Genomic DNA, 21,608 nt, shown 5'->3' with positions numbered 1-21,608 from the left:
GCCTTGGCAATAAAAAATCTAAAATCTAAGTCGGTCAGCCGAATCAATGGATACCAACATTCCGAAAATGATTTCTACGAAATCATCAAAATGTTTTCTTTTTTTTCTTACCTTATCTCCACGAAACGCGTGACTGATGAGGAACGATCAATGATGTCAACAATGTGATAAGCAGACGGTCGTCATGGATTTTCGTGACACTTTTGTTTCGTTTCTGTTCCTCTAAAACAATTCCACAAGAAAAAAAGAAATGTCCCTTCTTTATTTATAACTCCGATATATGTCAAAACGGAAATTCTATTTCTGCTCAAGTTGTCATGTCATCACAATCCATTTTCGTTCTTATCATGCCACATGATAGAACGTAAAAAAAAAGAATGAAATTCCACAGTGTTCACACACAACACACACACATGCCTGAACTGTCATTGCGACAAGTGCCACTATCGTCTGCTGAAAAACGTCTCCATTGAGTAATCACATACGTATAACACGACGCCGCTGCACAGTCTACAGAAAGATATCATATCGTCTGTATGGTAACAATTACATTCAGAGAAATGACGGTGAAGTAACGAAAACTGGACGTCGATGTAGGTCCACCACGGTGGGGTTATCAAATGTTCTAACTAGCAGACGACAAGAATTTCGTCTACATCGTGATCGGATCCAATTGGAAACCATATTTGTCTGGCACAATCATTTTTTTTTAAATTTTATTTTAATAAACAAAAAAAAAAGAAATCTCGGTTGTTGTGTAAGTTACTGCTGTATCAGCTCATACAAGACGTCAAGAGTAAAATTGGTAAAAAGTGAGGGGGGGTCAGGCTGAAAATGTTATTTTGCATTGAGTAACGACCCGAAGTAAATAGGGGAAAGGGCGGAGTTGCCTTATTTACCTCCTTGAGCTCTTTTTTCACTGCGTGACTGAATCGTGAACAGACCGTTAACGCAACTGTAACATAGTTTATACGCAGCAGTAGCAAGTCCATAATGAAAAGAGAGAAGGGAGGTCCATGTGTCGCATTCCGAGCCATTAATTTTTACCAATGGAAAGCGTCTAATTCTTTTACAAGATTTTTACAGTCGAGTCGAATCGAAGAAAAGAACATTTTTAATTCTTTACTAAAGGGCAAAAAACGGGGAGAGGGCGAATAAAAACTTTCAGAATTTGATAGAACGGGGCGTGTTCCGCCATATTTCACGCGGGACTGGTCACAGTCGAGACGTGTGTTGACCGGAGAAAACACGAAAATATTTAAAAAAATACGACTTTCACACAAACAAACATACGGGATTATAGAAATGGATGCTGCTATTAAGACGTCCAACTTAAACACAGCCGCGTGTGTACGTATATAAATACAAGCATCGTATTATACGAACCGTTCGTCGAGCGTGACAAGAGTTCGAAGAGGTTCCGTTTTATTTTTCTTCTTTTATCCTGGCGTCGCATTTTCATGTTTGCCTTTTTCTTCTTCCTCTTCACGTGGATGATAAATCAACCGTGAGTTTCCTTTGCGCCACAGCGTGATCATCTGTTCTTCCCTACATCAAAATATTTTTAAATAAATGTTCACATATAGAAGGAATATTTTTTTAGTATAAATTAAACATACGTGGAACAGCTCGGCTTTCGTATGAAATGATGACAGCATGCGGACTCCATCGCCACCCGCCTCGAACGCGGGAAACGTGACTTCAAGTCACTGCGGAACATGAATTATGGATACTACTACATACTACTAGCCTCTTTCTTCTTAAAACCTATGATACAGGCAGCAGATTTCCCTTTTCTTTTTTATCGCTACAGTCGACACAGCATTGTACATCATCCAGCTGACTATTCCCTTTTTTTTTTTGCCTTGTGTTCCTTAAATATTTGTGAGCTTTTAAGTGTGTCTTTGTGATGCAACCGGAGGCAGCCCCAACACGAAAAACGACGTGTTTTGCGTTTGTTGATTCTTCGGATTACACACGTCGATAACAAAACAATTACAACGTTTCGGGTTCTATTGTTTTTAAAGAAAGTGTTTTTCTTTTAAATATGCCAGGAAAAAAGCTAAGAAAATTTAAAGCAATCCCATCAATAGAAAAATTCTCAACAAGTGGGTTTGAAATCAGTCATTCCGATCCTGTCATTTCGATCTATTTTCAACGTTGAAATCGAGCGCAATTTTTCGAAATGCCAGAACGGAAGGCCAACTAGTTCATCACGGCCACTGAATGATGTAATGCTCTCGAATATTTCCGTACTTGAACGTGATCGATCTGGATGGGGCAGACGAGGTGAACACGAGACGAAGAACAATGGTCTTGCGTGGCAACTGCCGCAATCGTAAAGTCTAGTCAACCAGTCCCGAATAGGAGACGGCGGGTTAAAAAAAAAACGATAAGAACATTCGATCTGGCAAAAAGAAAGGACGCCATAAATCGGCGACGACGATCTTCTACTAATCCTTATCATTACTTTCCTCCTCTTTCGTAATTCTTAAAGAGTCGACGTTTTATCGTTAGCCGACATGAAACGTGAAAACTATTACACACGCACAAACTTACCACAGCCAACCAAAAGCAAGTGTATTTCATCCTTCGTTTTTTCCAACTTCTTTCAAAGAATTCAATATCTCTTTTTTTTTAAAAAGAAAATACGAGCAAGTTTTTTTTTTATACAACGAAAGAAAGAAAAAACGAAGAAGAAGAAGGTTACATTTCTTTTCTCTTTCACGCAGCTCTTTTTTTTTCCTTTTCACGTTTGTCGATAAAAAATGGCTGCAACGAAGTGAGCCAGTGAATTGGGCAACAAAAGCGGCCATGGACTGCCTCTTTTATATCTTCTTAAGCGATGGTGTCACGCACAGGGCAGTCCCTCCCAGAAAAAATCCCCAAAAATAAACGCAAGGAGAGAGAAACGTTAAGAGCCATGAAAAAAGAAAAAACGTATCACAGCATATTTCGAAGCTGTAAACATGGAAAGAGAAAAGGGGAGACAGAGACATTTGCTGTTCGTTTCCATCGGCTTTTTGTCGTGCTTATTGGTGGTGTGCTGTTGCGTTCCAAAAAAATGAAGCCTCAAGGCCCATCTCGCGGTTCAACAAAAAAGTGTCACCAGATGCACTTCACACATTGACGCGAGATCAATTTTAACTTTTGCCGGGTTCTTTTTCCATTTAAAAAAAAAAAACGAAATGGATCTTTTTCTTTTTGTTCTCACCACAGGAAAAGAGAGAAAGACAAGAAATACTTATGGAATATAAACGAAATTATGAACAGAAGCATTATTTTTTAAAAACAAGAGTAAGCTGGAGTTGAAAAACATATTACTAGAAGAGAGAGGGTTCTATCAATTGAAGATGTTAAGGCACACTCGTTTTTACCTTATCTGTTCTAGCACGGCGCGTGTTTCGCAACACACTTACACACACCCAACATGTTGAATGATACGAATCCTCAGTCTCAAGACATATAAACTTCATTTTAGAATCTAATATGAGTGCATGTCTCTTTTAAGTGAAAGAGAAAACCAAATAGTTTTGAAAAATAATGGTGGGTTAGGTGGGATGTCACTGAGGTGGCGCGCGTGGCCGGTTAGAAGCCGGCATCGGAATGGAAGACCTAAACATGGAACATAACATGCAAAGGTCAACTTTTATCGATTGATTCTTTTTTCTTTTTCGATAGAAGTTAATGTGGGAGAAAAAAAAAGTGCAAAGGTTGTCACTTCCGAAAGACTATCAAGGGCGTGGTCTTAAAATAAAGAAAAGCTTGAAAATTAAAAAAAAAGGACTTACTTCATCGTTCGCGGCATAGGAATTTTCGACATGGAAGGGCGCGGAATGCCTGAATGGACAGGGGCGGCGGCCAGCACCGACGGTTTCTCCATGATGACCGTAGAGTTAAGCTCGTCGTTAGACGCCTTCGCCGCTGGGATGACAGCAGCTTTGACCGGCAAAGCAGCAGCAGCACTCGCCCGCGGAGCCACTAATTGAAGGGGTTTCAACTTTGATGCCGCATTGGGGAGAAGACTGCCGCGCGCCGGAGGGGCTAATCCCGACAGTCTTGGTTGCTGCTTCATCGTTGTTTTATTATATTAAAAAAAAGGTCATTAAACTTCTTTTATATCTTGTTTCATGTGTCTCTTTTACCAATTGGCTGGACCTAACCGGTTGAGTTGGCGCTGTCCCTCTGGTGGCATTCAAAGTCGTTTCGACGGGTAGCGGTGGTTGAGGCACTTTAAATTGTGGTCTCACCAGACCGAGAGCCGAACCGTTCTGCATAGGCGGTCGGACCACATTATTCATTGAAGGAGGCCTTAATCCGGAATCGCTTCCGTGCTGCCGGTTCAGATTCCCAGACGAGGGTTGAGGCAAGCGCATTCGGGATTGATTGTTCAAGTTGGGCATACTTCGTCGAATCATTTCTCGCGCCGACGTCGTACCTAAGAAAAATATATTAGAAAGCTAGTGAACTGTTGTCAACTTGAACGTTAAAATGAATTGAATTTACCACCCGTTTCGCTATCCAGTGACTGCGAGCTGTACGGACTGCTTGCCGGACTGGTGGGCGATTCGGATTGGTTCTCCACCGAATTTTGAGATTTGTCGAAAGTTAGATGCCCTTGATCTCTAGAATTCACCAGGCAAAAATTAAATAAAGCCAAGAGCAGTTATATATTTAAACGGAGCAAAGTAATCACCTCGTGTTCGATTATTGGAATTGTCCAATGTCAACTCTAAATTGGCATTCTCGATAATAGACTCCCTCAGTGGATGGGGTGGGCCGAAATTGGCAATGCCCTCTGCCAAGCTGACAATGGGTGACCCTAAATGATGATCCACCTCAGCTGGTCGCGGAAATGCTAATGAAAACAAAGGAATAAACCTTGAACATCAATGGAATGTGAACCGATTGTTTTACCACTAAAACGGCGTTGACCCATCGGTGTAGACGTTTGAGCCAAAACTATAGAAGATAAATGTAATTAAATGCTGAATTAAGACGTGATTGCTAGTGCTCAAATTACTGTCTTCCTGTAGCTTGGCCATTTTTTCGATATCTTTAAGCCCATTGGTAGCAGGAGGGGTAATCTTGGAAGAGGGAGGGGTGATTTTAGATGACGGAGGTGTGATTTCTTTCTTGGGCGAGGGCACTTCGTGATTCCATGTTGAAGTTCGAATTAAAGGTTTTTTTGGCACAGCACCAGGCATCAGAGGTTTGCGGAAGCCTTCTTCGTTAAAATCACACCGGTCTTCCTCTTCGAGTTCATTAAGCTCATCAAGTTCGTCTAGGCAATAGTTTCGTGACTCTGATGTTATGGGGTCTTGAACAGGTACCTCTTCTACATAAGTGGCATTTAGGACCGCTTTGGCAGGCGCGATTGAGTAACTGCGGTCAGATGGTGGTTGCGTTGGAAAGGTACTATTCAAGTTGTAAACGTTGTTGTTGCAAGGACTCAATTCCTCCTCTGCAGGTGCATTCAGTTCGACAGGAAAGGTGGCGTTTAATTCGCCTTGTGTTGCAGCACCAAAGTTGTTCGTTGGTTCATCGATGACGACTGTAGCGTTCAATACATCGGCCCTGTTGACAGCATCCCCCGTCTTGTAATTATATGTGCTATTTAACTGAGAATTCTCATCCTGCTGGGAAATTGGCTTTAGCAAAGACGGTGAAAATCGGTTTTTGCGGGGTCGTGTAAATGTTCGAGTATCAATGATTTTTGTTTGATCGTCTAGACGAAAAGCGAAATAAATAAGTAAAGTTAAAAGTTAATTTGCAAAAACAAAAAATGTTTCTCTTACTTTCTGATATTGTGTCTGTAACTATAACATCCTGCAGAAGGATATCTCCTGGACTCAGATTATCTAGCCACTCTGAATTGTCTTTCAGATTGATTGTTGAATTCAGACCAGGCTGTGTGACATTGCTGGGCGTTGGACTATAAGCCAATTTTAGTGGACGGATTTCCAACACATACAACCTTGAAACATCAACATGGGTTTCAACAATAATAAATAAAATACTATAAAACAACTGGTGACATTTTTATGAATAATATTTTTTTGTATTTACCAAGTGTTCTCATCTGTGTTTTCCAATTCATCGATGGGAATTAGGGAGAAATACTCTAACTGGAGCATTTCGCAAAATCTACTGTTTGATGTATTTGTAGTTAACTTCCTAGAACTGAAAGAAGTTCCAGACTTTAAGAGATATTTTATGATAATCATATTCAGTAAAACATATCCTACTGATAACAAACACTTGTGGCCAAACAACTGTCATCTGATTACGTATGCACACTTGGTTGCATAGTGAAAATATATTTGACATTTGTTTTAGCCATAATAAACCTTATCGTGCAAATAAGGGCCAAGCATACTCAATAGTCTCTAATACTATAAAAAATATTTATATGTAAAAATATAATACCTTCGTATTTTTAATGGTTCTGAAAATTGTAGTGCACCGGATGCACCAAATGGCACTTAAATGACTTAAAATCCCGCGAGTTGATACACATTGAATGACAGTTCCTCTTGAGCCAAAACACAAAAAGCTATTCACACAGTAGGTTCATGTTCACAGAGAATACTTAAAAGTTGGATAACATGCGAACTTCTACTAATGTGGGAAGAAGATCTACTATTTTTTTTATAAGGCAGAAACGACCATGATTGACAATGTTGACGTTAAGCGCGACCGATTCCGCAGATGCTCGAGCCATCTAGCGTACCTAAAAGTAAACTACAAGAAGTCTCTGGATAAAGCTTAAAAAAAACTTGTTGCAAGTGAAACTAAACTGCTCGATATGGCAAGCCGTTATATATATCTACCATCCTCGTTGCTCTTTTCTTACTATTTGGTTAACTTTGAATTAACTACACTGTTTCTTCCGTCTTCGTTTCTTTAAAACAAATTTCCATGTGATGGGTACAGGTCATGTACCAGTACTAAAGGACAAGCTACCTGCAATCTTCTGCTTAGTTGTCGGTTTGTTAAGCACATGTATGAACTGGAATAAGTGCCGCGACAGTTAACCAAACTGTCACTATTTATTTGTATGTAATGTAGATTTAACCTATATTAACCAGAAAACGAAGAAAACCTGAAGAATGATGCAAAAGGAAAATGTGTAAGTACAACTTTTTAAATCATGACTACCCTGCATTAATACTTCTTTCCTTTTACTAAAGAGCTGAACGTGGAAAAACCACTGTTTGTTGAAAGCCATATGAAATAACCTGCCCCATTGTCTGAGAAAATGAACAGGATCAACTATGCTGATTGGCTCCAGTGCTTTTTACAAGCGAGAGCTAAAGGTAAATGTCTGCATGATTTGTCTCATTTTTTGTTTGAGAATTGGCTAAAGGAAAACTATGTCAATAGGAAAGCGAACAATATTGTAGATAGAAGAGGAGCAGTCATATGAATGTAAACAATAAGCTTTTCAAACTTCGTTGGACAAACACCAATAAGTTACAAAAATTTCAAAAAATTTCAAATTGCAAAATAGCAACTTTGATCATGTTTATTTAGATGCCAGTACGACTGTACACTGATGCAACAAACTACTTGCACTGCTGCACCAAGCACACTAGTAATATGGTAAGACATCACACATTATTTCAGTATTATAAAATGACAAAGTTATACATGTGCATTTGTGTACATAAAGGTGTTTAGCTTTTACCCTTAAACTTCTTTATTTACTAGTAAAAATTGCAAATGAAGTAAAGAAAAATCAAGCCAAAATCTACTTACCTTAAAGTACGTTGCTTCCTGCTGTGGCCATATGACGAAGTACTCTTTGAAAGGAAGATACTTGAATGACAGTGAATAGATGTGTTGCCTGCCATCTTATATACGCGTAGCCAGGTTCCGAATCCTACCTTTCCTTACAAAATGTTTAGGGAAAGGGTAAGATAAAGCTGCAAACCAATTGCCGTTGAAAAGTTTTTATTGTGACGTAAGCTCTGAAACTTCCGCTTTTATCTTAGTTGACCCGACCTTTTTGCAGTGACCTCGACTAGAAGAATAACCTTAGGCGATTCCTTTACAGAGAATAAAATATCCTCTGGCTCTGAATGTAGGTCTGCCGCTTTTAATGCTTTTATGGCGGTTCAGGCCATCGAACGTGGATTTTAAAAATTTTCACATGCTGGGTACCTTTCATAATATTTGGATACACCGATCACACACCATCACAGCTGAGTATTAACATTTGGTTTTGCCTCTTCACTGGTTTAATCTAATCGTACAGGCTGCTTATAAATTCTTTTTGTGTTATAAAAAAATTGCTATAATAGTTTACTTAGATAATATCGAAGGAGGACATTTATATCAAAAGAACTGCTACTTTTTTTTGAAGATGTTATAAATCACCAACATTGGTTGTTTATGAACAGTAAGGTATTTGCATGTTATTATTAGTTTTTTAGCTTTTTATTAATCCCGTGAGCATATTAGCTACTTTGTTTTTTTTTCTCTGTTTACAATCTTTGACACCCAGTGAGTGTCTACCTGCTTAACTTCGCATTTCTGTCACCCAACTAGGCGATCCACAAATGGATTTTCTGCAATTGTTCCCTAACTATAAGAAGGGATACTTCCGCACCGTCGCTCCCACACCTGCTCTGGTAAGACCATGGATGTTTGGCTGAAGATCGTTCTTTACGGTAACGTACATCTTGCATTTTAGTGTTCCCGATTGGAGAAGATCGCTTGGTAAGTTAGTTTTTGAATAATCCAAATTGGTTTAAGGTGAAGGAATAGTATAAGGTATTACGTTTTTTTTCGATTACTCAGATTCCAGTCTGGATCCATTCGGGCGTTGTAATTCATTTGCTCCCTAGACTGGACAGAATAGTATTGAACTAAAAATAAAGAAAAAAAAGGAAAAGTGCGATCATTCTATAAAATTTTCTGTTAAATCAGTTTTATAGCAGATCCATAGAAGAACATGAAACTCGGCTTTATTTCGTCACCGTGGTCGGTGAACTACTGAGAAGCTTCCAAGCAGCAGTAACATTAAGTTAAGGTACTCGTTCAATTGCAACTGAATTTCGTTTGTTGTTGTACTCATAATATCGTTCATTTGTTTATTAGACGCCCATTTTGCTCGCATCGGTCCTAAATTCAATAGTAAAGGAACGATTCGTCTCGGCAAACAGAAATGGTTTGTCTGGATTTTCACATCGGTGTAACGAAGTTAATTTCACTTCCGATGTGTTCCTCTTGAATGTCTTAAAGTGTTGGAAAGAGGCAAAAGCAAAGCAAATAGGCTGCTTTTGTTTATCAGCATTGTACGTCGCGATCATTTAACGGTTAGTACCCATAATTAGTTGAAGACACGTGAAGTTCTGTTTTTTTGCTCTCGAACAAATTGGCCGTTTATTTCCAGAACTCCCAGTCACCTGACACCTTCCCATACATTATAGTATACGAAACAGGACACTGCACATTACCATATGAGGCCATATTCAATGGAACTTCACTGTTGTTGAGATTTGGTGTACATTTGCGTTGTTCCTCGATCGCTCACTAAAGAAAGAATGTGTGAACTATAAGTGAAAAACTTCGTTATACCATGAACAAAAGGGGATTTTGGTAAGTGCTTCCTAATCACAACTGAGAATTAAAAGTTCTTTGCTTGTTTAGATAGATTTTCTCTCAACTCACTAGACTGGCCTTAAAAGCTTCCGGTTTGTTGTAGAATTGAATCCCGAAAAGTCACGGACATTGCAATGGCTTTTAAAAATCCGGAACTCAGTGTGAAATCAAAATCCATGCAGTGGTATAAAAGATTGTGGCGCAAATTATGGCAGGGGAAACCAAAATCTAAACTTCAAGCAGCTATATCCAAAGAAGAATGTCAAGAATCATCCAGGAATGTGGGAGTCGGTAAGAATGCTGAAACGAATAATGTCAAAACAGATGAACATGTCTGGTTTTATTGGCATTCACATTACGCTTCTATAAATGAAAATTCGATGACATCTAACCAGCTGAACCCACTATCAAATCCCGACGCCACCATGCATAATATTGCGCAGCCTGAGTTCAATGACGCTGTGGATGATGTGCTGCCTTTTTATGAGACCCTAGGACATGGCCGAAACATCCCTGATGCAAACTTTCTCGTACCAGCGCAAGTCGTTAGTGATAATACTGAACTTAACATTACTGGGGTGCCAGATGTTGCAGAACAATATCACAATTCATCAACATACGACTCAATGCATGCAGCTGAATTTTGCTTCGACAGCTATTGTTCCGACTCGTCCGTTAGTTACTAAGCATTGTCGATGAGGGTGAAAAAGCGTGTTGTGTAGTGAATGGCAATACAGCTTGACCCGATAATTTTAAAATAAAAAAATACATCTTAACTTACGATAATTTTGTTTTAATCCATAGGTTTTTATATAAGTTTAAAAATAAAATAAAAATAAAATGCAGATATTGGCCACATTGCTCGTGGCGTTCGTTGCGGACTTTTGGCGAACCGTCTAATGTCTTGCTCTCAGCTGACCTCTCCTACCTATCAGTAAACAGTGAGCTCATTTTTGCATCAGAAATTTCAGAAACAAAAATTAAGATTTAAAAACAAACATGTAACGGTTAAACCTCAAGTACTTGTGAATCTGATCAGGAGAATTTTATATAGGTAGGTAGAAATTTTATATAGGTTAGGTAGGTAGGTATAGTCTTCCCACTTTTCATTTTTGGCAAAATTCTAGATATAATTACAAATAAAGGGTGTCGATTCAATGAAAATTACGAATATCAAGTTTCTTTTTTCATTGGGACCATAGTTTTTTGTATAAGTGTAAAAAAAAAGAAGAGAAAAATAAAAATATGGCAAACCGTTTTACCCAAAAAAAAAATAATATCGGCCTTCTTTTCTAGTAAAAAAAATCTACCCGGTAAAATACCGGCTAAATAGCCCGACTAAATATGCGCGACTTAGTCGGGCTTAAAATTTGTTTCGGCTGAATCTCGCTAGCGCTGTAGCCTACTGGCGCGCTAGCATTGCGTCAAATATTCGATTTATTTCAAAAACGGTTAACTTAAGGAAAAAAGTAGCAATTTTACCGGAATCAGCATTGAATTTTGAGTATATCCGGAGATATTCAATCAATTCCGATGAGTATCAGTTTTTAAAGAAAAAAATTTTAAGCCCGACGAATTAAGCCCGGGCTTATTTGGTCGGGCTTAAAATTTTGCCATAATAAAATGCAGATATGGGCAGCACTACTCGTGGCGTTCGTTGCGGACTTTTAGAGAACCTCTTATGTTCTACTCTCAGCTAACCTGTCGTGTACCCCGGTAAACAGTGAGCTTGTTTTTGCGTTAGAAATTTCAGGAAAAAAAAACAAACAAACAAACAAAACTAAAGATATATATAGCAAACTTTTGATGGTGAAAGAACCGTATTGTGAAACTGACTATCAGGAGAACGTAAGTGTTACCCAAGCTTTCTACTATCTTATGTATTATATAAGTTTAGACGAGAAACTTATTTATATCACAATATTTTATAGCATGACACTAAAAAATTTGTATATTTTTTAGCTGATTAATACATCTGGGATCTAGAGGATTGATTTCACTATTGAGGTTTTCAACAAATATGAAATCCAACCCATTTACCAATTGTAATTCAGAAGTTGTGCAGCCGTTATTGATCCTGAAAGCTTTCTAAAAGAAGAATGCATGACAGGTAAAAATAGTACTGTAACACTCCATAAGTATCTGTCATCTGTGTTCTTTAGAAAGAATTATTTCTAGGGAATGTGAGTAAAAGAACCCATATTTGAGATTCGTGAGAACCAACGTCCGGGTAGGATACCTTTTTAGTTATTAGCAACTGTATGCAAACAATTTGCAAGATATGTATTTGTGCTATTCTTGACTGAACATAGAAAGTCACTTAGAGCATGCATTTATCGCTAACACTAAAACTAAAACCTTTACTTTCCATCTCAGTTAGTATATGAAACCATGACCTTTGATTTTGGCTGTCGGTGCTTTAGAACAAAGATATTGTATGATAAATCACAGATCATGACGAAGTTGTCTACGCTATGTTTTGAAGCTTGTGAAACTATCTGTTAATAAGTCTGAAATCATGCAAAACCAATAGTTCTGCGGTAGAGAGTCTGCATACTGAAGTCGAAAGTCTAGAGTTCGAATAAAATCAGAGAAATGTTCTATGTAGTCGGATGTGTATGTGGACATAATGAATCAATATATTGTGAATTGGATGCGTTAGAATATGATTACAAATGCAAATAGGTTTCCCTCAAAAGACATGGAAAAATAGTAAACGATTTTATAAGACTCGTGGCTCTATGGTTGAGCATTGGCATCGCATGCTAGATTATTAAGGATCGTTCCCCATTAGAGTCAAAGCAATAGAGCGATGAAATATGTATGTTACTTCAAATGATAATATTTCACTTGGACAGAAATCCATTTCATTTATAGCATGCATTTTAAGACGGAAATATTGAGTTGCGTTGGGGCGCACTGTAGTATTATTACTTATGCTAATAGGTTATCTTTAAAATACATGGGAAAATGGTTGGAGTGTTGTCAAGACTCATGGCTCAGTGGTTGAGCATCGGTATTGTATGCCAAAGGTTTAGGGTTCAACTCCCGAAAGAGTCAAATGAAGAAAAATGATAGTTTCAGTTAAATCAATTCATAAACAAAGTATATCAAGTGTTTCAAGCACTAAGCAAACGTTTGCCAAATGTTGGAATAAATGACTATTACCTATCTAAAAAGAACTTTATGGCTACGGTTAAAATCCGTTGTATAGTATTAGTAGTAGTATCAATATACAAGTTTCTCCATACCCAATAAAGAGAAACATATATGTTAGTTTCAAGATACTCTATAAAAAGGAAGTTAACTTCTTTATTTAAATTTGTTATTGGTTACGAGATTAACTTTTGGTAAAATATTCGTTCACGTGCTTCGCACGAAGTTTCCCAACTCGACTGGCCCCGTGGAATCGTGACACCTGGGAAGGTAGGAAGCCTGTGGAATCGGAAACCTGACTTGGAATCGAACCACGGACCTTGGAGTCGTGAAGCGGACGCATTGTCAAACTGGCATCTGCCCCCCTATATCCCCCCATTGGGATTTGGTTTTCTATTGACTCGTCGCCTTAGCTACCTTAATGTGTTGAAGATATGGATCTTTAAATTTCAGTTATTGTAGCTCAGTGGTAGAGCATTGGTATGTTAGCTGTATACCTTGGGTTCAAATCCCATGATTGTAAATATGTAACTGCATTGTATGTAGAGGGTTGCTCTCAAAAAGGTTGAATATATACATCACTGGTTTTTTTTCAAATTGATAAATTGACTTTTATATAACCAGATACTATTGTATGTGCTCCTCATCTGAATTGTGTTGTTTCATTTTCTCAAGTAACATCCTTGCGATGTTGGTTATTGCCACCTGTGCTTAAGTATTATTAATTTTATTCATTTCAAATTTCATATGTCCGGAAGTTTCACGATTGTAATTGTTATCACAACAGAATGTAACATGACTCTTTTGGGGATCGAACACCAGATCTTCGGCACTCCGCGCCGATGCTCAACCGTTGAGCCATGAGTCATATATTTGATAATGATTCGTTTTCTTGTTTAATTAAGGAAATCTATTTCATTTGAAAAATTTTGCAATCGTTTGTATATAACTCTCCATATGAGGCTTGAACTCACAACCTTCGGCACCGCAAACGGAAGCTCTACCAACTAGCCATTACCACTACGATTATCAGTTACTTATTTTTATATAAATACCTGTTGCGCGGTCTTCAATTTCCTTCTAAGTTCAACAACCTTGTCGTACAGACACAATGAAAAAATAAACATGACTCACAGCTCAACCGTGGAGCACCGGCATCGCACGCCGAATGTATAGGGATCAAACCTCGATGAGTCTTCCAAAATACCAAGAAAATTAATAATATAAATTAGAGATCTACAGTGCATTGCTTGTACCAATACAAATGTTTACCAACTGCCAGTTGATGGCTCCGATGGTGTTACATCGCAGAATACTTAACAGAGAAGCTTCATCTTCAAACGGTGAGCGCCGCATCAAAGTTCGAATCCTACAAGTCCAAATTAGTACAACGTCTGATAGTAACGTCTCAAGGTAGGACAATGTCTGATAAGACAAGTGCAGAGCAAACACCAAGACAGTAAAAAAATACAAGTTTTTGTAAAGTTTTTAAAAAGAAGTTTTATTGACAACATTCTGCGCAATTTATTGACGTGCAACTTTGAAAGGGCAAAACAGCCGATTTCAAAGTTGTAGTCAACCAAGGTAGGGGGAGACACTACCTCAGTTGACTCACCGGGGAGATTACCCGGTGCGTGGCTAAGAGAAGCCGGAAGAAGAGCGAAGGTTTCGGACAAGCTTTTACGTGGGCGATTAACTGTTAATTCGGATTTTTGGGTAGCCCCATAGCCCTCCAATGATATCATCGGACCATGGGGACCCCCACGTCCCCTTTCCAGACAGCGCACCCACAACCTTTGCTGCTGATCACAGTAGGGGCATGACCCCCTACGGGCTTATTACAAGTCAAGGGGAAACGGGGCCACAGAAAAGAAGGGAGCCCAGACATGCACTTCAATTTTTTTTTGTAAAAGTACCTTAACATGCCAGACTATAAAAAAATCTTGAAATCTTCGGTCATCCGTTGGACGAATATCAATATTTGCCTACACCGCATCCCCATCAATATCCTCTCTCCCGTTTTGTTACGATTATGCGGTCTAAGTAAACGAAATAAACACAAGTAAGACATTCTTGCAAATACTGATTTAAGATAGTGACATACCTTGCCAATTGTGATAGCACCCACAGAAAATTGGTACCAATAACAATAACATCGATAACAAAGAAAGCGGGATAACCAAGAGCTTAAACGAACAATATGAGTCCGAATCTGCTAGCTGTCGGTTGCTGTTTTTCGTTTCGTATGCGTCTTGTGGATAGGTCCTGGGAAAAACATAGCCAACGAAAGTCTGACATTTTCTATCCATCGACCGTTTTGATAACAAAGGATGTAGAATAAAAAAAATATGTGCAGGATTAGACTGTTGAAATGAGTGATAAACAATAAATCAAAAACTATAATATCATGTACAAAACAATTTCTTACACAGATTTCTTGCTATCTTTGGGATGCCACTATCACCAAAATAGCACTAAATCACCATCATCCTTGTTCTTCCCAAAGCTGAATCTACAAACAAACAACAGCTAAAATAAACTACAATGTAGATTTCCAAGTTGAATCATTTTGAGTTTTGATGTATACATTTAGACACCACCAACTCCTCCATTTAGGCATGAAGCAAGTCATCAATGGCATAATGAACTTGGATCAATGAAATAAGGGGCCATATTAAAACCACGAGTAGTGAATTCCACCAAGGCATTAAGCTTGTCTCGTAGAGACAAGTAAAATCCCAACCTACAACAGACAATAAAGATAAACTATGCAATAAGGATTCATACTTCCTTTTTCTCCTAACAGGTTTTATAATCAGAGCTAGATCTATCATACCTTTGACAAGACTGTATTGACAGGTACTATCCAAAACTTCTGCAGCAGTAGTTCCTTCTGCCATTTGGATTGTGATGCATTTGAAACAGAACATAGTCCATTCATCTCTACACCAGGCAGTTTGTAGCTAATTTAGAGAGAAATGCCAGCATCTACAATCACGAATAAAGCGAAATGAGCATTACAGAAAATAATAAACTTAATAATCATATAAGCTATTCGAATGCAACAAGTGTTAATGAAATTGTAGTGATCCAATTCTCAAAAGCGTGACATGTACTTAACAGAAAACCAACTTTTAGAACGACTGGGTTGTGCTATGCATTAAAAGGCTGAGCCCATGCAATTACTTTCAGTTGGAAATTTAAACATTATCACTAAACCGTTTTTGTTACACACTTCAGACAATATCTATGGCAATCCGTTTTACCCCCAAAAAAAAAAAAAAAATTTCGTCAAACAAAAAAAAAAAAAACACACTTTTTTCTTTTTTTCCGACACGTAGCCATCTACCGCTCAGACTCGTTATTACTGGCATGTAGGCAATTTCAGTCCATTGGATGCCATTCGCAGTTAGTTGAGTAGCGTGGATGGAGAATAACGTGTGGCTGGAGAAAAATATGTTAAAATGGATAAGATAATAAAAGATAAGGATGGTAAGTACAAAGATTATTATATTAGTTTTCAATTATTAATTATTGTTTTTTAGCTCTAATTATGAACCTGCAGGCTCAATTATTGTTCGTAATCAGTCCATGCAGCGATGGAACTGAACAATTGTGGGACCGTATTTGGGCCAAAAATGGGTGTGGTACGGAAACCCAGAAATAGCACGAGTTCAACATAAAACATGAATTAGGTACTTTTCGGTTTTTTGTCTATCGAAAAAGTATTTTTAATGCTATTATTTTGCATTCACAGAATTTTAGCAGGGGATCAAGTCAAGTCTGGAAGTTTTACAAGATGGAAGAGTCGGTCTACAGTTGAAAAAACACAGAGTGCATTACCATTAAGGTATGAGCTGCTTCTCTTGCTAAAGAACAACTTGTCCTTTACGTTCAGAGTGTTGGTGAAGCTGGATACTTAAATGGCCCTAAAGATGTTTCACTTTGCTGGCATTGCAGCGATGAACATCATACATGCACTCTTTAGGTATGAACGGAATTTTCTTGAAAAAATTTTGAATTTATGACGAAGGATTTCTCCTCCCTTTTGCCAACCATGTCTAATCTACAAAAAAAATTTATCCAATAGGAAATGATTTTCAGCATACTGGGATAACAACTATCAAGAATGCAACATTCTAGGGGGGCTATTTTATCATTCAAGAGCCTTATACAATGATTTTCATCTGCAATTTGTATGGCCTTTCCCAAGCTTCTGCCAGAAGTTGAATCTATGAGTCCTGTAAGTCACATGAGCAACAATTGAGATGCTTAATGGTGTTGTTTTTCTTTTCTCAGTATAGGTTAATAGTAACATTGGATCTGAAAAGATTCTTGGTTGGGGCAAGACACTGAATAAATTGTAATGATTGGATGGATGACATGACATTTCTATACTTCATTCGGATTCCCGGATCGGTATTTTATATTTAAAAAATTGAAGTGCATATCTGGGCTCCCTTCCTTTCCGTAGCCCCGTTTCCCCTTGACTCGTAATAAGCCCGTAGGGGGTCATGCCCCTACTGTACGGTATATATAAAAATAACATATACCGAGGTTTGGAGGGCTCTGGCCGGAAAGGGGACGTGGGGGTCCGCGTAGTCCGATGATGTGTTCACGGAGGGCGACGTGGCTATCCACAAATCCGAACTAAAGGTTAATCGCTCCAGTAAAAATGTTCCAAATCTTCGGCTCTTCTTCCGGCTTCTCTTAGCCAATCACCGGGTAATCTCCCCGGTGGGTCAACAAGGCAGTGTCTCCCCCTGCCTGGGTTGACGGCAACTTTTGAAAGGGCTATTGTGCCTTTTTAAAGTTGCAAAAATAATTGTAATGTGCAGAGAATTGTCAATAAAAATTTTTTTATAAAATATTTTTTGCAAAATTCGTTTCTTTCATTGTCTGTGTTAGCTGTGTTCGCACATTACATATATCAACTTTCTTTTTTTTTGCTTTGTTTTATTTGTTTTTGTCACCTTTGATGGTAACCATTGTTTCCATTGGTTTATCGTTTATCTGTAAGCATTCTATTATTACCCAGGGATAGAACCCTGGATGTTCGGCATACCGCGCCGATGCTCTACCAATGAGCCATGATTCATATGATGTCAAGTTGGCTTTTTTCTAGTCACTTGTGGACTTGCATTTACACTTAGAATAAAACTGAAAAGTAATTCTGCAATATACTCTTCTACATTTATTCTACTTCATTTTTACACATCTACTGAGGTTTGAACCCAGGGTAACAGGTATCGCAGCTAAAGCCTCTACCACAGAGCTATGAAACTTATGAAAGCAAAAGAAAGATAAACATATAGTTGTGAAAGACTGCATAAACATCCTAGACGATAACATATGATATGCGATAAAAAAATATTTAGATATATCTCGTGGCTCAATGTTAGAGCATCGGCGTTGCACGCTGAATGTCTAGGGATCGGTTCCCATACGAGTAAAACAAAATACAAAATTACTTCAAAAAATATACAGATATTACACGTTGTTCCTTGAATCTAAATTGAAGAATTCAAATAGTGTAATAAATAATAATCGAATACTTACAGATAAGCGATAAACCAATGGAAACAATGGTTACTATCAAAGGTGACAAAAACAAATAAAGCATAGCAAAAAAAAAAGAAAGTTGATATATGTAATGTGCGAACACAGCTAACACAGACAATGAAAGAAACGAATTTTGCAAAAAATATTTTATAAAAAAATTTTTATTGACAATTCTCTGCACATTACAATTATTTTTGCAACTTTAAAAAGGCACAATAGCCCTTTCAAAAGTTGCCGTCAACCCAGGCAGGGGGAGACACTGCCTTGTTGACCCACCGGGGAGATTACCCGGTGATTGGCTAAGAGAAGCCGGAAGAAGAGCCGAAGATTTGGAACATTTTTACTGGAGCGATTAACCTTTAGTTCGGATTTGTGGATAGCCACGTCGCCCTCCGTGAACACATCATCGGACTACGCGGACCCCCACGTCCCCTTTCCGGCCAGAGCCCTCCAAACCTCGGTATATGTTATTTTTATATATACCGTACAGTAGGGGCATGACCCCCTACGGGCTTATTACGAGTCAAGGGGAAACGGGGCTACGGAAAGGAAGGGAGCCCAGATATGCACTTCAATTTTTTAAATATAAAATACCGATCCGGGAATCCGAATGAAGTATAGAAATGTCATGTCATCCATCCAATCATTACAATTTATTCAGTGTCTTGCCCCAACCAAGAATCTTTTCAGATCCAATGTTACTATTAACCTATACTGAGAAAAGAAAAACAACACCATTAAGCATCTCAATTGTTGCTCATGTGACTTACAGGACTCATAGATTCAACTTCTGGCAGAAGCTTGGGAAAGGCCATACAAATTGCAGATGAAAATCATTGTATAAGGCTCTTGAATGATAAAATAGCCCCCCTAGAATGTTGCATTCTTGATAGTTGTTATCCCAGTATGCTGAAAATCATTTCCTATTGGATAAATTTTTTTTGTAGATTAGACATGGTTGGCAAAAAGGAGGAGAAATCCTTCGTCATAAATTCAAAATTTTTTCAAGAAAATTCCGTTCATACCTAAAGAGTGCATGTATGATGTTCATCACTGCAATGCCAGCAAAGTGAAACATCTTTAGGGCCATTTAAGTATCCAGCTTCACCAACACTCTGAACGTAAAGGACAAGTTGTTCTTTAGCAAGAGAAGCAGCTCATACCTTAATGGTAATGCACTCTGTGTTTTTTCAACTGTAGACCGACTCTTCCATCTTGTAAAACTTCCAGACTTGACTTGATCCCCTGCTAAAATTCTGTGAATGCAAAATAATAGCATTAAAAATACTTTTTCGATAGACAAAAAACCGAAAAGTACCTAATTCATGTTTTATGTTGAACTCGTGCTATTTCTGGGTTTCCGTACCACACCCATTTTTGGCCCAAATACGGTCCCACAATTGTTCAGTTCCATCGTTGCATGGACTGATTACGAACAATAATTGAGCCTGCAGGTTCATAATTAGAGCTAAAAAACAATAATTAATAATTGAAAACTAATATAATAATCTTTGTACTTACCATCCTTATCTTTTATTATCTTATCCATTTTAACATATTTTTCTCCAGCCACACGTTATTCTCCATCCACGCTACTCAACTAACTGCGAATGGCATCCAATGGACTGAAATTGCCTACATGCCAGTAATAACGAGTCTGAGCGGTAGATGGCTACGTGTCGGAAAAAAAGAAAAAAGTGTGTTTTTTTTTTTTTTTTGTTTGACGAAATTTTTTTTTTTTTTTTTTGGGGGTAAAACGGATTGCCATAAATATCCAGAAAATCTTCCAAAAAACATTTACTGGTAAACACGAGGGGTTCACTGAGAGCAGAACATAAGAAGGTTCTCTAAAACTCCGCAACGAACGCCACGAGTAATGCTTCCCATATCTGCATTTTATTACGGCAATTCGTTTTACCGAAGGAATCTGACCGGCAGATGGCGATAGCAGTAAAACTGAAAAAAAAACGATATTTTTTTTGGAGGGTTAAACGGATTGCCATAGGAATCTTCTTAAATTTGTTATAATACATAGGATACAAATCTGTTTGAGAAAATTATTTTAAATTAAGCATATTGACTAGTTGACTTCATCAGTCAGTCAGACCATTAATGAGTCTGGCAGCTAAGCAATTATTATGAATATGGTGGTTTTGAATACCAGTCTGCTAGTGCAAATTCAAGACTTTACTTACGATACTTTTTTCAGTGCACCTAACCTACAGAATACCCTTAGCAGGAAATGAATACTGGTGGATTAGAGGCCTCGAATGAGAAAACGTTGAACGCTACATTAAATGGGCTGCATATCGAAGATGAGGAAGCTAAAGCCGCAGACTCAAATCAAACAAAAAAAAATTAGGTAACAACATTCAACCCACTTCCTTTCTTCGGCGGATTTTATTGTTGTACTTACTATAATTACAGGGATCTTGAGAAAAAAAGGGAAGATTACTTGGAGTGGCCAGAGTACTTCATGGCTGTTGCTTTCCTTTCTGCTATGAGAAGCAAAGACCCATGTACTCAAGTTGGGGCATGCATAACTGACTCGAACAACAGAATTGTTGGTGTGGGATATAATGGAATGCCAATTGGTTGTAGTGATGATATGCTGCCTTGGGGAAAAACTTCTTCCAAACCAATTGAAACCAAGTATATGTATGGTAAGTCATAAAAATAATTCCTATAAAAAGGCAATTAATTTTTTGTTCTTTGCAGTTTGTCATGCTGAAATGAATGCCATAATGAACAAAAACAGTGCTGATCTGAGAGGCTGTTCTCTCTATGTGGCACTCTTCCCATGCAATGAATGTGCAAAGTTGATTATTCAGGTAATAGCTACAGGTCTGTGATTGAAAGAGAATTTGCTTTAATGTTTTTGTTTTATACAGGCTGGAATTAAATTAGTAGTGTACATGTCTGACAAGCACAAAGACAAGCCATCAACTAAAGCTTCTAAACTCATGTTTGACATGGCTGGAGTTAAATATCAACAATTTGTGCCAAAGAATTCAAAACTTGTGATTGATTTTGAAGAAATTGATTGGAACATGTCTGTTTAGCCCAACGAAATCCATTTTTAAGGCTGATGGAAAAGAAAAGTGCGGTTTACCTGGCATTTGTAATCTGCTAACGCCCTCGACAATCCACAGGTTGCAGTAATTTTTAAACTTCTGGATTATGATCTGACGTGATCAATGACTCATTTAGATAATAAATAGCGGACTGTGCCGCAAAGGTTCTACACTGTGTATTCATCTCTTCACGCACAACTTTCATGC

General features: G+C 38.1%; 3 protein-coding genes and 2 long non-coding RNA genes across 8 annotated transcripts in view; 4 read left to right on the top strand and 1 right to left on the bottom strand.

The window, feature by feature from the left end:
- Positions 1-3,371: 3,371 nt before the first annotated feature.
- LOC130687302 (uncharacterized) lies at positions 3,372-6,713 on the bottom strand. Its single transcript, XM_057510462.2, has 10 exons — positions 6,430-6,713; positions 6,070-6,183; positions 5,799-5,977; positions 5,024-5,728; positions 4,918-4,962; positions 4,681-4,858; positions 4,507-4,625; positions 4,146-4,438; positions 3,792-4,069; positions 3,372-3,615 (listed from the first exon to the last, which is right to left on the bottom strand). The coding sequence occupies exons 2-10, from the start codon at positions 6,135-6,137 to the stop codon at positions 3,564-3,566; spliced, it is 1,917 nt and encodes a 638-aa protein (XP_057366445.1). The 5' UTR covers positions 6,138-6,183; positions 6,430-6,713; the 3' UTR covers positions 3,372-3,563.
- The window catches only part of LOC130687277 (GPN-loop GTPase 2-like), a 69,111-nt gene continuing 54,067 nt past the window's right edge, over positions 6,565-21,608 (top strand). The window contains exon 1 of the transcript XR_009420943.1: positions 6,565-6,577. The gene's annotated coding sequence lies outside the window, so the exon portion shown is untranslated. The remainder of the gene's footprint in view (positions 6,578-21,608) is intronic.
- LOC130687306 (uncharacterized) lies at positions 6,785-10,315 on the top strand. Of its 3 annotated transcripts, none has more exons than XR_009420784.1 (11): positions 6,785-6,990; positions 7,072-7,132; positions 7,194-7,319; positions 7,387-7,475; positions 7,537-7,917; positions 7,998-8,636; positions 8,699-8,724; positions 8,806-8,865; positions 8,935-9,037; positions 9,106-9,606; positions 9,713-10,315. It is a non-coding gene; the product is annotated as an uncharacterized LOC130687306 (long non-coding RNA). The 3 variants fall into 3 exon arrangements; XR_009420783.1 differs by having other exon boundaries at positions 7,998-8,724; positions 9,106-9,323; positions 9,401-9,606; XR_009420782.1 differs by having other exon boundaries at positions 7,998-8,724.
- LOC130687313 (uncharacterized) lies at positions 16,164-17,343 on the top strand. Its single transcript, XR_009000110.2, has 4 exons — positions 16,164-16,257; positions 16,311-16,460; positions 16,523-16,753; positions 16,856-17,343. It is a non-coding gene; the product is annotated as an uncharacterized LOC130687313 (long non-coding RNA).
- LOC130687288 (deoxycytidylate deaminase-like) lies at positions 20,754-21,568 on the top strand. 2 transcript variants are annotated; one of them, XR_009000091.2, is made up of 4 exons: positions 20,754-20,990; positions 21,046-21,158; positions 21,219-21,479; positions 21,538-21,568. XR_009000091.2 is itself a non-coding variant. In XM_057510443.2 (3 exons), exons 1-3 carry the CDS (start codon positions 20,804-20,806, stop codon positions 21,387-21,389), a joined length of 471 nt encoding a protein of 156 aa, XP_057366426.2. In that variant the 5' UTR covers positions 20,754-20,803; the 3' UTR covers positions 21,390-21,568. The 2 variants fall into 2 exon arrangements, 1 of the variants encoding a protein (XP_057366426.2); XM_057510443.2 differs by having other exon boundaries at positions 21,219-21,568.

The sequence above is a fragment of the Daphnia carinata genome, chromosome 4, assembly GCF_022539665.2.
Source record: "Daphnia carinata strain CSIRO-1 chromosome 4, CSIRO_AGI_Dcar_HiC_V3, whole genome shotgun sequence".
Lineage (NCBI taxonomy): Eukaryota > Metazoa > Arthropoda > Branchiopoda > Diplostraca > Daphniidae > Daphnia > Daphnia carinata.
The sequence above is the reverse complement of the archived record's forward strand: the minus strand, read 5'-3'. Positions and strand labels throughout refer to the sequence as shown.

Bases quoted from the DNA above. Each gene is read 5' to 3' on its own strand.
- LOC130687302 (XM_057510462.2), bottom strand. From the start codon at position 6,137: ATGCTCCAGTTAGAGTATTTCTCCCTAATTCCCATCGATGAATTGGAA. The intron at 4,070-4,145 runs GTAAAAGAGACA...ACAACGATGAAG, and splicing joins CGGTTAGGTCCAGCCAATTG to CAGCAACCAAGACTGTCGGG. The intron at 3,616-3,791 runs GTAAGTCCTTTT...TTCCATGTTTAG, and splicing joins CCTATGCCGCGAACGATGAA to GTCTTCCATTCCGATGCCGG.
- LOC130687288 (XM_057510443.2), top strand. From the start codon at position 20,804: ATGGCTGTTGCTTTCCTTTCTGCTATGAGAAGCAAAGACCCATGTACT. The intron at 20,991-21,045 runs GTAAGTCATAAA...TGTTCTTTGCAG, and splicing joins TGAAACCAAGTATATGTATG to TTTGTCATGCTGAAATGAAT. The intron at 21,159-21,218 runs GTAATAGCTACA...TGTTTTATACAG, and splicing joins GTGCAAAGTTGATTATTCAG to GCTGGAATTAAATTAGTAGT.